General features: G+C 39.0%; 1 protein-coding gene across 1 annotated transcript in view; it reads left to right on the forward strand.

Moving 5' to 3' along the window:
• Positions 1-14,420: 14,420 nt before the first annotated feature.
• sh2d3cb (SH2 domain containing 3Cb) overlaps positions 14,421-15,228 on the forward strand; it is a 38,850-nt gene continuing 38,042 nt past the window's right edge. Inside the window, exon 1 of the mRNA XM_034871172.1 lies at positions 14,421-14,544. Coding sequence (XP_034727063.1) covers positions 14,526-14,544 — 19 coding nt within the window. The 5' untranslated portion in view covers positions 14,421-14,525. The remainder of the gene's footprint in view (positions 14,545-15,228) is intronic.

Raw genomic sequence — 15,228 nt, forward strand, 5'->3', positions numbered from 1 at the left:
GCTACATCTGTAATAGTGTGAATAACAGGTGGGATTTTGTTCCTGAGTCTCGGTGCAGCAACTGCAAAAGCCTGATGACCCCATGGTTTATACCTGGACCTTGGGACTTCTGAAACTCGCTGATTTGAAGACCACAATGACCTGCTGTCGTCCTTCAAAGTTAAAATTTCAGACAACTACTCTGGGGCCAGAAATTAAAATCTATTTTAATACGCACCGGGAGCCAATGTAGAGTGTAGAGAACGGGAGTGATGTGTGCACGTCTAGATGTATTCGTAAAAAAGCAAAAAAGCTTTTGCACAAGTTGAAGACGTGAGATAGAGGTCTGATTCAGACCAACATAGAGAGTGTACCAGTAGTCAAACCTTGAACTAATAAAAGCATAAATAGCCTTTCCTATGTTTCCTAAGCTTGGCTTTAGCTAGCAGACAAAGCTGGAAAAAGCTCATTCCAACAACATTACTGATCTGCTTGTCAAATGTCATGCTGCAATCAAAAGTTACTCTTAAGTTTTTTACTGCTGATCTGGTGTAAGATGTCAAAGCTCCCAAACTCAAAGCTGGACAATTTTGCATGCCTGAAGTACTGAAAATAATACACTCTGTTTTAAGGGGGCCAATGAGATCCATATAAAAGCATCCAAAGAGCAACATCTCATGAACGGGATGAATGGGTTTAGTAAAAGGTCGTGGGTGGGTTTACGTTTTTATGACACGTGGGAATAATGGGACTGTTAAAGAAGAAACGACTTTAGGAAAGGCGCCAAATGGGAGACAAACCCCAGTCTCCTAGGTGAAAGTCCTGTGTTTGACCCATCCACCACCCCAACCAACCTCCTTGCATGGAATTTCTGCCTAACACACTACTTGCCAAACCCCTGTGCTCCCCCCAGTACGTTAAACAAACACGCTAAAGGGCACCTTCATCGTCCATGTAGACGCTGAAAGCCACTGTCCAAACGTCTGTATTTTACAGGTTTGGAGTGAGAAGAGGTGAAGCGGGGCTTCTGATGGAGTAATCCTTGGTGATGGGATTGATGAGAACCGGAGGGGAACGGAGTGGAGGAGGGTCACTTCATTAAATGCTCATCTGCAAGTCATCAAGGTCTCCTAAGTTTTCTTCAGATGTGTGAAATGAGTTGTGGTCCTGAGTTTTTCCGCAACACACAGCGGCAATCCCATGAGAATTACCCTCCTGTTTTCTTTGTAAAGCTCTTTACAGCGAGGTGACTTACTGTGATTCAAGTTCATGTTTATGAAAAAAAATGTCATTCGCAGCTCGGGTCAGTCTAGCAACTCTCCGTTGGCTTGCGAGCTGGAAAAAACAAACTATGGTCCTGCCAATTACATCGTGTATAGAGTCGGTGGGCGGGCTTGACACAAGGACGGCAGAGTTGCAACAGTCCCGTGTGAATTTCCTGCTACTTAAAAAAACCCAAAGAAGATTGTCTTTTGAATCGTCTGTTGCCGCGACTGTAGGACCTGGAGGTAAGCACTGAAGTCATTCTTAAAAAATAAAGATGTCTTCGGAGTTGAATTGAGTAACCAGCTTTGCTCTGGTTGGTTGTAGTGCTCTTCTATTTCGTGCAGAGGGAATTTGAAAGGTGACTGTTTATCCCGCCCCTCGGATTGAGCCAAGCCTGTGGTGAGTTCCCAGACCCACCATCTTGAAACAACATCTTGATGTGGGTCTGGCTTTTCAGGCTGTTTTTGGGGTTGCTTTGCAGTGTGGGCAGTTACTTGAAATCAATACAATTTTTACATGACGAAGCTAATCATTCAAATGAGGTCATTGCTTGTCTCCCCTCTTTCATTAAATAAATCAACAGTTCTAGTTAGACAATAATCCCTTATTGTGATTGGTCAGATTTGCATATTTATCTACGGTGGTAAACCCAGTTAGGCAAAATACTTCACCATCACTATCTACTAAAATATGTACAATTTCATGAAAATGATGCATTCAATAAAAAATTTTCCCATGCCATAAAACGGATGAAAACAATACAGTGAATATAAAGATGAATGGATGAATAAGCAATTGATTAACACCATCAATTTGTTGATCTGTAAAATTGTGGTGTAGAAAACAAAGCTAACGTCCAAATCCTCTCATCAGTCCAGCACTTCTCTGTAAAACCTTTGTTTGTGCTTCTACAAAACACACATGGTGTTAGCAGCAGCATCACCACCTCGCTCCTCTGCCTGGCTTTCCCTTTCACACTTTCACTTCCAAGGCTGCTCAAGCGTTTACACTCTCCACTTCTTTCTCTTTGTCAGAGCCACCTTCACCCTGGCTGTAAATCACTCCTTTCACTTGACGGAGGCTCTTCCTCTGTTGCTTCTCACCACAGATGTGTTCATCGCCTCTGTCTGCCTTCACCTCCACCGCTGAATTACAATCAAGGGATCAGGGCGGGAAAAAAAGGAAAAGAAACAGCCTGGCAGTGAAATAAATCAACACGATGGTGGTTGCTGTGGGTGTCTTCGTGCGTGTGTGTGTGTGTGTGTGTTTAGGTGTGTGAACTATTGCGGTGTGAGAATAGTTGGTTGGACACATGCTGGTTTTCAGGCCTCTAACTGTGCTTCTTCTACTTGATGTCCATGATTATAAGCCCTGACTGTATATATACAATAAAGTACAGAATAAAGTTGTTGTGGCACAACATTGTGTGTGATGTTGCAAACATATGGTGTATACATATATGTATGTGCATATATTTACATATACGCTGCAGCAATGTGAGGCCTTCCCTACAAATGTAAAGTCACAAGACATGAGTGGCTGTGTCAGTAAGTGTATGAGTAAGTGAGTGTATGAGTGAGTGAGTGAGTGAGTGAGTGACTGACTGACTGACTGACTGACTGAGTAAGTTTCCCCATCTGCCCTTTCAAAATGACCATGCGCTGACAGTCTTCTGTGGCGTTCTGTTTATCTCGTGCCATTCATTCCGAATCCGTGGCACGCTAAGGACAAAATGTGTCTTGGATAAATCATCTTGACGGAAATCAGTTTAAGGTTACATAAGCTCCTCTCACACGCTGTGTTTACAAATGCAAATTCATGAATTGAAATGAATGTAGAAGTATTCATTTCTTCCACAACCTCTTGTAGTTGCATGATTTCTTTTTCCTGTTCAACCTTCATTTTCCTCCCAGATCTACGGAGGGAGAATTCTGAGGCATGATATCAATGCAAAGTAGGAATTCAGCTTTGCTAAATCAGCAGGTAATAAAAGACCCTGAATACTAAATAATGCCCTGAGCTCTGCTTTTGACAAAAACAAACTGCGTGAGGCATAATGCATTAATTAAATAAGGTTTAAAATAAATATTTGTCACTAGCATGCAGAGCTTTTAATTCAACACTCATGAAACATTTTTTTTTGTTCTTGCTAATTTCACTGATTCAAAAAAAATAACAATTGCATCATGTGAAGCACTATGAGACTCTTTCTGGGAAAGGCACTATGTCAAATGAACACAGTATTATTAGTAGTATAATATGAAGAAGGTATGATGTTTGCCATGTATAGCATCTTAGTTTAGCATGCGTGTGGTGTTGGTATGTCACAAACTAAAAGTAATAGACAAAGTGAAATGTTGACATGATGATGGCGGAAAAATGTAGAGGATCGCCAACATCATTAAAATTTATCCTGAGGGGAACATGAACCAAATTTCTACGGCAACCCATCCATACACTGTCAAGACATTTCACTAAAAGGCTGACATGTCAGAGGCTCACCACACCTGGCAGGACTTATCTTCTGGGGAATATGACTGTTTCTGCTAAATGTGTGCCAAGCAATGTCATATTTGTTGAGATATTTTAGTCTGGACCGACATGATAGACAGACTGACTGCCGCTAGTTTGGCTATATCGGACAAATAATGCTTCACAATTATGAGAATATGTAGCTTTCTCTGACTTATATCTCTATAAACTGAATATATTTAGGATCTGGACTGTTAGTCAGGGAAAGCAAGACCTTCATATAAATCACTTTGGGTTGTATGTTTTATTCATGTAATGTTTTAAGTACTTCTAATAGTTTATAAGGAAATCAAATTATTTGCAAAATAATCTTAGCTTTTATAATACTAATCACTATCAGACCTGAGTTCAAAGGTTGGCATTGAGTTCAAATCCTTAACCCTGAAAGGTTTGTGTAACAGCTCATTATAAGAACGCAGTGTCAGCAGTGCTTTTCATGTGTTCATAGTGAGTCGGACTCGGTGCTGATGTGTTTTCCTCTCTCTTCTCTGGCAGCCCGCGGCCTACAGCCGGAGGCCAGAGGAAGAGAGACCACATGAAGTCCTGATTTAGATGAAGCCGTAAATATTTGATGAGCTGCCGCGTGTTACCAGCAGCTTAACGGGCGTCCAAGGTCAGAGGAATCTGCAGTCTCTCTCTCACACCCACACACAAACACACATACACAGGCAGTTTTGTGTTTAAGGTACATGGACATGGAGAAATTGTGCAAATAAACGGACCCACTGCCAATCATAATAATTAATACGTTTTTATAATTTATACTTTTTTTTTATCCCCAGTGGGGAAATTTCAATTTACACTCTGTTTGTTAGTAATTACTACACACAGGTCTGAAATACACACAAAACACTGAAATACACACACAAATGGAGAGATGTCAGAATGAGTGGGTTGCCAGCTGGACCAGCGCCCTGAGTGGTTGGGGGGGGGGGCATGGTGCTCTGCTCAAGGGCACCTTGGCAGTGCCCAGGAGGAGAAGTGGCATCTCTCTAGCTACCAACCCACACTCTGTGCTTTGGTCCATAACAGTAGCTCAGACTCCCTACGGACTGAGCTACTGCCACCCATCCACACTGAGATAACGTTTTTCCCAGCGTCTTACTCTGACCTTTACCTGAACCAAAGTCTATCCTTAAAGGTGCAATGTATCATGTTGTTGTAACACATTGTACCTTTAAGATTTTGTTGTTCAACATTATCAACAGAATGTGAAGAAGTAACAGTCTCTGACGTTGTGTTAAAGGCCGTTTCATCGTTGCTGCCCCGCATTTCTTTTACATGTGCCCACACTGAGCATTGCATCTTTAACCCTAAAACCAATCTTACTCCTTTAACAGCTGTTTGAAGAAGTTACAACTGAAGACATCCTTACTTTCTAGACGTTGACTGACTTTCTTAAAAACAAACGGCCTGACTAAAAACACTCACATTTTTTTCACTTCGGGCTGCTGTATTAAAATCTCGCACTGCGCTGTAGCTGCAGTACATAGGTCTCTGTCTTTTTTATTTTAATGTGTTTTGTATCTATTTTCTTTTTTCTATTTTACTCTTTTAAAATTCTATTTATGTTTTTTTTCTTCAAATATTGCATTGTCACATTGTCTTGTTTCTTTCACATCTTTTTTTTTTTTAAATATCTTTTACAAATACACACTCTTTCCGAAATGTTCTCACTCAAAAGAAATAAAATCCCAAAATTCTGTGACATTTTTATTATTATTCTTCACTTTAATCTTTACTTTCCTAAAACCTAACATGTCAAAAACAAAGATTGAAGTAAGATACACACATCCACTAATGCTCACATCTACTTACAAGAAGATATTTTCAACCATGTACAGTAACACCCACACACACACAAACACACACACAAAAGCTGCAGCTTCCGGGTTCATCAACTGTATGAAAAATGTTGATCAATTCATCGATATGTGTTGTGCTCTCATACATCATCACACCATCCTCTACACTCATTTCTAATTAAGAGCTTCCCAGAGAGCTGAAGCATCAGAGAAAAGAGACGCTCTCTAAACATCCTTGCCTCCGCCTCTCTGCTGCTGCTGGCGGCGGTCCAACCGTGTTGATTTATACATGTCGCTGCCACTCACATCCATCTGCTCCATGTTCTCTGAGACGTCACACAGTTGATGCACATGTCTTATTCATGTCACATTTCTGTTTTTGTACAGCGTGCCTGAATTTGGACCAAAAAAGTGCCACTATTCTGATTTAGCGTGACATGATCATTGCATGCGCTTTGGATATATCTACATTTATACGTTTATCTTGCTAACACATTCTGGTTCAAATGTATTTTTGTATACATAGTTTTACATGCATTACATTCATGATACATTAAGCCTAGCAGCTCCTCACAGCTCTCTTTCTATTTCTCAGTATGGCTTTGTCCAGAAGATTGTGGCCTCCGGTGACTTTCGAGTGCAGAAAATCGAGCGAAAATAGTCCATGTTTTTATACTTTTCCGTGTCCTCCTTGGATACTAGCAACTGCGTGGAGGACGAGTGGTGGTCATTATTTAGAATCGCATTATCCTGACTAGTCTTTGACACATCTGTGATTATTCATCACCTTCATTGCTCTGATCTTAGCTATTAGTCAGCATCATTCATAATTTCGTCTTTTTCTAACACAAAAAATCAAGATGTCATATAAGTGAGGTTTATTGACCATAAATTCCAAAAATCTGAACCATCAAAATCATCAAAACTAGTGTTAATATATGTTGGTGGTGGTGAATATACTGGTGGTAATGGAAAAAGTGCCAAAAACATTGAAATAAGCAACAAAATGTGGAAAAAAGCAAATTTTGATGGTTGAGATATGGTTAAGATAGCTGTGTGTTTACTCAGAGACACAGTTACGTGAGTGTTTACAGGTGTGCTGCCCATTGAGAAGTAGAGGTAAAGTACTTATAGAAAATAAATCAGGCATTTTGTGAACAGAATATACAAATGTAGATACTTTGTGTTAATCAGTGAACTTTGAAGCTGTTTGTAGTTGTATATTTTCGATTTAGACAGAGCTAGATATTTTCCCCTGTTGGTCTTCATGCTAAGCTAGGCTAACCGCCCTGACAGCTCTGTACTAGACATTAGATTAGCTAGGTGTTTACACAGAGACACAGTTAGACATGTGTTTGGTTCGATCTTCTCGTCTAACTCTCTGAAAGAAAGTAAGAAAAAAGTGTACTTCAGAGTGCACTGTAATCATGTGGCTGCAATTTGGAACAAAGACAGTTGAGTGTGTTGTCAATACAGACTGCAAAACGCCATATTTATACGGAAGAAAAGGGAAAATATTGTATTTACAGATTTGTATAGAGCCTGTGTTAAGGCTGCAATTATCGCCTTCTGCAGAAATCACTTTTTCTTTCTTATTACAAAAACCTTGGTTAACCCACAATAGTACGTGCACCCCACAGTGAATGATTGACCTGTTTGTGGCAGTTTTTGTTCTTCCATAGCACACAAAAAGAGATTATGTCATGCACAGAAATCTTTTTAATCCAGCACTGACTCATGAATCCTCATTCGTTCGTACCTTTTCAGTTATGTGTGAATCTGCTCAGCAGTGGAAATAAAATGGAAGGAAGACTCACATATCCTGTGTAGCCTACTTCTGGGTGATAAGTCTTCTATTTTGGGACGACATTAAGACAGGTAGACTCACCTGGGAATTACCTGAAAGCTACAGCGGTGATATATCACAGCCATAGAGATGTGCTCAGCAAACGAAGCACAGGGAGGTAGGGAGGGAGAGCGGATGAAATTAGCTGCAGAATGTTTCTTTCAGGCTCCAGAAGGTAAAAACAAAGACAGCATATAAAGTATGCAAATTCGGCACGGATTGTAGTGAGATGAAAATAGTGACAAACTGTTCACACGGCTGATGGTCACCCATCTTCTCCTCATGTGCTTTTTAAAAACATGTCCTGCGCTGCAGCTTTTGTTAACAGTAAACAGTCCTGATTGTTTGCCAGGAAAAACACCACAGCGTTCGTCAGTCAGAGACAAATATCTGAGACGGTGACAGGGTAAAGCGAGGCTCATCAATATTTCAGTGCACGCGATGACAAAAAGGAGGCCATTGGCTTTGTGTTGTCATTTCTGTGTCGTTACTCACAATGAGGTCTCTGCTGTTCATTAATGCTTTGGGGTATGTGTGCTACGTGTCCAAACTTAAACTGGATTAAAATAGGAGAACAAAAGAAGACAGAATGGACGTATTCAATGTGGAAACAAACCTTTAGTGTCAATTTGCAGCTGAAAGTAGTCCCCAACATATTTACTCTTTACCCCTGTTTGAGTAACATTTGATAAAAACTAATGTTCAGCTGTTTAATGAACTTACTGAGCTTGTTTTACAAACGACATTGTAAAAGAAATGGTACATTTTTTTTGTGAGGTGTTTTTTTTTAACCAATGGGCTTTGGAGCTGAGAGCCACACACAGGAAGTTCTTAAGCATTAGTTTTTGGTCTATCGGGGGAATATGTTGACCAACAAGTCCTCAAAACCATCCATTTATGTCCTAGGGTTTGTCTACCCTCTTTGACCCCTAGCACCCCTACCGGTGGCAGGAAATGTGACCTGTAGAAACATTTTTGGTCATCATATCTAAACCCGAAACCGTAACCAATACAGTTTTAAAAACGTCGTTAACATTGTGAAACGGTTGCAGTTTGGTTATGTTTAGGCACTCAAACTACTTTGATTGGTTTGGTTCAAATTAGACGCATTCGGGATGGGAAAAAAAACATTCTCTGGTTTATTAGCATTTCTTTAAACCAATCGCAATCATCTTGGGCGGCGGCTACTTGCCCGACAGAACAACGGTTCCTCTGCAAAATAGCCCTGGTAAGGAACTTGTTTTGGTGGAACACGTGCATTCAAAAGTTATTTTAGTCGTTCAACAGAAAACTCAGATTGGACAGATAGTCTAGCTAGCTGTCTGGAGGTACCCTGCAGAGATCTGAGGAGCGGTTAACCTTAGTCCACATGTCATAGTCTGTTGCTAATTGGGATCTAATCAATGACAATGTGGCAGAAAAAAAGTTGTATTCCGTTTACTGAGAACCCCCCCCCCCCGCCCCCCAAAAAAACCTAAAAAATACAAAAAGAGGTTTGTATTGAATTGTGGGCCAAACATTGTGAAACAAACCAAACCTTGGGTTGGGTGTATCATTACAGCCCTAGTTAAAATGCATGAGCAGAGCAGACAAAAGGGAGTCAGTGGATCAGGATGGAAATTCCTTAATCCTCTGTGATTGATCAGAATCTGATCCTGTCTTTCATTAAGAATCGTTGTAGTCAATGTGTGTTTAATTAATATGTAGTGATTTAGCTCTCATTTACTTGAGCTTAGTGAAGAAAAAAACATAAATCAGCAATTTTGCAGATAAATGGGCCAGATGGTGCCGTTAGCTGTGGTGAAAAAGACCTTGACAACATCATGTCCGTTGCCATGTTTCTTTACCGGCAGATGGTGCAGACAGGAAAGTCCTCCAGCAATCACAAAATACTTTCAGGGATGTGTCCAAGTTTGAAGGAGAGTCTCGGGTGGCTTCCCTCCTGAACACATCCTGAGAGAAGAGTCTACTCTGATTGTTTCAGCTCTCTGGCCTAGAAAATGAATTTCTTGGTTTTATTCAGTGTAACTGTCACTGAAATGACGCTGCAGCAACACAGTGTGCTGAGTTTGGGGTATTTTGGGGTAAATCCTTGTTCTGATTTGTGATAATAGATCAAGGTCCATAATATGTATTAATAAGTGAAAAAACAAAGAAGTACAAGCAACGAATGCTTTTTATAAGTTAGATGAATATGGATGCTGTCTCCTAAATTTAGTACCAGTCTGTGGAAACAGAGAGGGATTGTAACTTTTTTATTTTTTTAAATTTGTCTAACTCTTACAGCTGAAGCCCCAGATTAGCTTCAGATGAACAGAAGAATGCATTTTGTACAATTTGTTTTCACCAATCTTCCAAAAGAAATAACGTGGATGGTTCGCTACAATGTTCTGAAACAAATGATAAGTTTACTTTTGATTGAATGTGGATGTTTTATTCAATTTAATAGCATTTAAAGATGAAAAATCCTTGAATTACGTTGAAAAAGTGACAAAAATGTCTGAAATGGGACAAAGGTGTCGGGTTTAGCTTTAAAAAGCATCAGGGGGAAAAAAGTTTTAATTTGAATTTTTGACTAAGCAAAACAAAACATTGCCTGGTCGACAGGAACTTCCAGCCTTTCTATCCCTCTCACATCACTCTACTTCTTTAGGACTTCTGCTTCCACCTAGTGTTCAAACACAGAGCTACAGGAAATATACACACATATATATATAAATACATGTCTATGTTTTTAAAACAAAAAAATATTGTTCTTTATGTGGATGTGGGGTACTCATAGAAATTGATGCAACAACAGCGTTAATATACAGAAACAAATGTCCAGTGGTGGAAAGTAAGGAAGAGTTAATTAGTCAAGTACTGTACTTAAATACAATTTTAAATTACTAGTATTTTTGCATGCTTCTTCACTCCTGCTACACTACATCTTAGAGGGAAGTGTTGACAGCTGTAGTTACTTTACACATTCAGATTATTTATACAAAACATAATCAACAAATACATGATGATAGCCTGTAGATATTGAACATAAAGTAATGATTTTAAAAGCAGGACTTGTACTGTTTGCACCACTGCAGATTACAAGTACAACTTAAAACCTCTAAAATGACTCACTGTTTAAATCTATAACAACCAGACTGACGTCTACAGTACATGTGTGTCGTTAGTAACTAAAGTAATTAAATTGCGCGGCTGTGGCGGTGCTGTTAATTTATGTTTTATTTACTTTTTTTTGCTGAAAGTAAAGTTGTGATAACCGTAATATGGAGACAAATCATATATACAGTAGTTTCATTAGTATGTGACTGTGCAATACTATAATTACATTTGACTATTTTGCTATTTCTTTTCTCTGCTTTAATTTATTTTTTGTTAGTTTATCTGTGTCTTTTAATAATTAATAAAGGATTTTGAAACTTGAATTTTGAATAAGATCACAGCTGTGATCCAAATTGATTACTATGTATTGAGTTGTGTTTTTTGTGACTTGGCTGAGCTCACCCTTAAAGTTCCACAGTCTCTGCTGAATGCAGTAACATGACTTGTTTGGTACTAACGGTCTTCATTCATTTGACACGACTGTGAGTCATCTCTGTTCAGACAACACAACTGTGTTCTGTTTCTAGACACAGACAGAGCCAGCTAACCCAGTTCAACACCAGCAACAGGCAGTGGTGGGAAGTAACTAAGTACATTTACTCAAGGCCTACTGCACTTGAATACACAATTGATGTACTTTACTTGATTATTTTCAATGTTAAGCTGGGAAATAATGTACTTAGGACATTACTTTACAGACACAAATATGTACACAGAAAACGTCAAATTAGGTTTTTGTTAAAATGATGTAGGCCTATTGTTTCTTGGGTTGGGGACCGGAGGGTCGTCAGTTCAAGTCCCCGTACAGACCAAAGTACGAATGTGGATTGGTAGCTGGAGAGACGCCACTTCCCCTCCTGGGCACTGCCAGGTGCTCTTGAGCAAGGCACCGTATCCCCCCAACGGCTCAGAGCGCTGGTTCAGCTAACAATGACTTTGGACCCAGTCCCAGCACATCCCTCCGTTTGTGCATGTATAGGTCCTCAGTGTTTGTGTCTTTCAGGCCTGTGTGTTGTGATTACTAACAAACAGAGGGTAAATTCTAAAATGTATAAAATGTCACCGGATGTTTTTGCACAACTTTGAAAGTGAACGGAGAAGTTCACATCTGTGGTTGGTAAGATACATTCTCTATCAACTTGAGTCTTAGTGCTGCCAGCTTTAAAACAGTTGTTATCTCTGTATCAATCATTGTTGGATGCAGTTTTCCTGCATTCTTCATGACTGTCATGATGCTGTTTAAAAAATGACATTTTGAAAAATGCTAGTTAGTTGAGCGCACAAATCTGCCCAGTTGGATTTGAGATTTTTGGGTTCACCAGGAAACGTTGGCAGGACATGTTGCAAGATGTTGAAAGGCTCAGTGCCCCACCCACAGAGACGGGAAGGCGGATGAATGTCCTCCTGCTGTGGTGACATGTTTTCTGTCTGTCAAATGCTCACATTCAGCTTGGCGTCTTCTTTCATGTGACAACCAGAAAACAGGGAGGAAGAACATGCTTTTGTAGGGCTTCTCACTATTCAGTTTTCACATATACGTCCAACTTTGTGATATGAAAGTGGAATGAGAGGTTGACAAAAAAAACTTTATAGATGTACAGTAAGTTTCTAAGACTATATTTTAATCCAGAAAACGTTTGTTTGGTCATTAACGGACAAGATCAATACATGAAAGCCTATCTATGGATTATAAATACACAGTTATGCACATAATATTTTATAGGCCATAACTTTTAATATGGCAGAAAGACATTTCCTATTCCCTATTGTCCCTTTAATGTGTGTTTTACTTGCAGGGGAGACAGGGGTAAGATGAGTGCTCCACCCAATGATTTGAAGAACTGAAACAGGAAGTGAAATTGTTCCAGTGTGTAGTTTTTTGTTTAGGAAATGTGTATTTTTAAATTGCTGGTTTCCTTATAACTCATTGTTCTGGTAGAATTGATTACCTACTAGTTATGATCGAAATGTAGAACTGATCTCCTGAACAAAGAAGAAATGGAGGAAGAGTTAAATAAATGATATGTCTCTATGAAGTCTGGGAAAGGACACAATATGTATATGAAATGATTTCATTAAATGATATGTGTAAGCCTTGTCCAGTACTTTTGTGGTATATTTCATACATATATTTCTGCTTTGAATGCATTGATTTGTGCTAAAAGTTCATTTAAACAGACTGGGCTTTCAAAAACAACGGTAAAGCTTGACATTTCCAAAAATGAAATAGGCCATATAAACGTATATTATTACTTTTAAGAAAATGACATCTACCTGGAGGAAATATTTAAATTCTTCAAGTTCAGTCAGAGACGGTTCAGAACCGAGGCGCCCCAACTGAAACTAGTTTCCTGCATTTTTGTCAGGGCTGTAGTCAAGACCACCTTAGTCAAGTCCAAGACAAGTCCAAGTCAGGACTAGTCGAGTCCAAGATAAGACCGAGTCCAAAATAGTCTGAGTCCAAGACAAGACCAAGTCCAAAAAGGTTCGAGTCCAAGTCAAGACCAAGTTCAGGACAGAAAAAAGGTCTTATGCATAACAGTATCAAGACAATCATTTCGGGTTTCACTTTCCTTCCAATATTATTATCAAAATAATATAGACACCTGGAATCGGTGGAGACCGAAAGCCATATTGGGCAAGACCAGTGGCCGAGACCGAGACAAGTTCGAGTCCAAATACCAGCGAGTCCGAGACAAGTCCGAGACCATAGAAAAACGGTCTTGAGTCCGAACTCGAGTCCAAGACCGGACAGTTCTTGATTGTATTGATTCCAGCGGAAAAGTGAACGTGAACACAGGTTATGAGCAATCCTTTTGCCCTAGAGTCACCAAAGTAGATATAGGATAACAATAAGTTAAAAGATGCAGTATTTTCTTCAGTATGTTTATTCCAGGCAGTGTGAGAATAGCTTGAACCCCTCATCATGCTGGGGAATAGAATACAGCCTATGTGTAAACTCACAGATGAAAGAATAAGAGGTTGGGGTGTAATTAAAATGTAAGGGTGTTTGTGGTGTGTTGTGGTGGAAGTATTCAGATCCTGTACCTAAGTGAAAGTACTAATACCACTGTAAAAACACTCCGTCACAATAAAAGACCTGCACTTAAAGTGCTCGTTAAGAAAAAGCACCCAAGTAGAGTAACAAAGGCAGCTACATACAGTGAATATTAATAATTACACTGTGACTCTATTATATATTATATCAGAAGATTAAAAGTGCTCATGCGTACATGCAACAGCAGGATTCTACTCATTTGAACTATTAACCATAGATTATTTTCATTACGGATTCATCTGATTGAATTGAAGTGTGACATTGTTATAATTTTGTTCAACCATTGCTGTTGGTTTCCAAAATCAATTAAAAGAAAAAATAAAGTTGATCTGTTTGAACATAAAATGTCTTGTCTTTGTAGTGTATTCAATTGAATTTAGGTTAAAAAGGAATTGCAAATCATGTTGTTATTTTTGTTTTATTTACGTGTTATACAATGTCCCAACTTCATTAGAATTGGGGTTTGTACTTGAAATGTGTACTTATGTACAGTACATACTTAGGAAATGTACTTAATAACATGACAGGGTGAGGAGTCTTGACTCACATCATAAGTATTTACCGTCTAACTTCCCTAATGTCAAAAGACTTGTATTCCATGTATGTTCAGTTCAGGGTTATATACCTTTTTGGCATTATTGAAGTTTAATTTGATCATAAAGGACTTTTTCTGGCCTTAACATGGACATCCACGTCTAATATCCTGTCAAACATCTAAAGTGACTGGAGACGTTTCCAGTGTGAAGTCAGAATGTGACTTGTCATTGATGGCATCAACATGACATGAAAACTGCTTCGAAAGATGCAGCCCCAACGCTTCCGCTGTGTTCACAAGACAGGAAGTAGCAACACTCTCTCGACCTCATTATCACACTGCAGCAACAAGTGGCAGAAACTCTTATGTAACGGAATAAATCGAGAAGTCCATGTCTAAACCATGAACAAACGAAAACTGAGTAAGTTATATTTGACCTTTTTTACTTTGTTGATGTTGTTGTTTCATATGTAGGATATTTGGGTGGGTTGTTTCCATAAATGATCATAAGAGAAACCAGAAATGGTAAAACCAAAGTTCTATAAATATATATTATGTAGTCTCCAAAGCCCAGGAATAACATAATTTTAGTGCAAATAAAGGTAAGGAAGATGAGGTAAATAAGAACAAATGTGTGACAAAACAAAGTCAATTCTGGTGTTTATTTAATTTGTTGTATTAGGACCATTGTCCCGGCAAATCACTAAAGAGGAGTGTAAAACTATAAGAAACTAAAACTAACTATATAAAGTAGTTAAAACCAGCTTCACCTTGTACAGCTCCAACAGTAACGTGCGGTTCTCACATTCATGCATCAGTATTAATAATGTCATAAATAATGATCAGTCACAGGAGACAGTTCACAGCATTTTACTTTTTGTACTTAGTACATTGTGTGTATTTTTACACTGTTGTATGGTACTTTTGTTAAGGCTCTTTGTACTTTTTCCGTTGCTGCAAAAGACTAAAATGAGACAGTTGAAGCTTCAATAGGTATATTATGCTGTGTTTTCATAATAAAAAAATGCATAAACTAAAAGTAGCCCTCCACACACACACACACACACCCACACACACACACACACACACACACACACACACACAC

This window comes from Etheostoma cragini, chromosome 5 (genome assembly GCF_013103735.1).
Source record: "Etheostoma cragini isolate CJK2018 chromosome 5, CSU_Ecrag_1.0, whole genome shotgun sequence".
Classification (NCBI taxonomy): Eukaryota; Metazoa; Chordata; class Actinopteri; order Perciformes; family Percidae; genus Etheostoma; species Etheostoma cragini.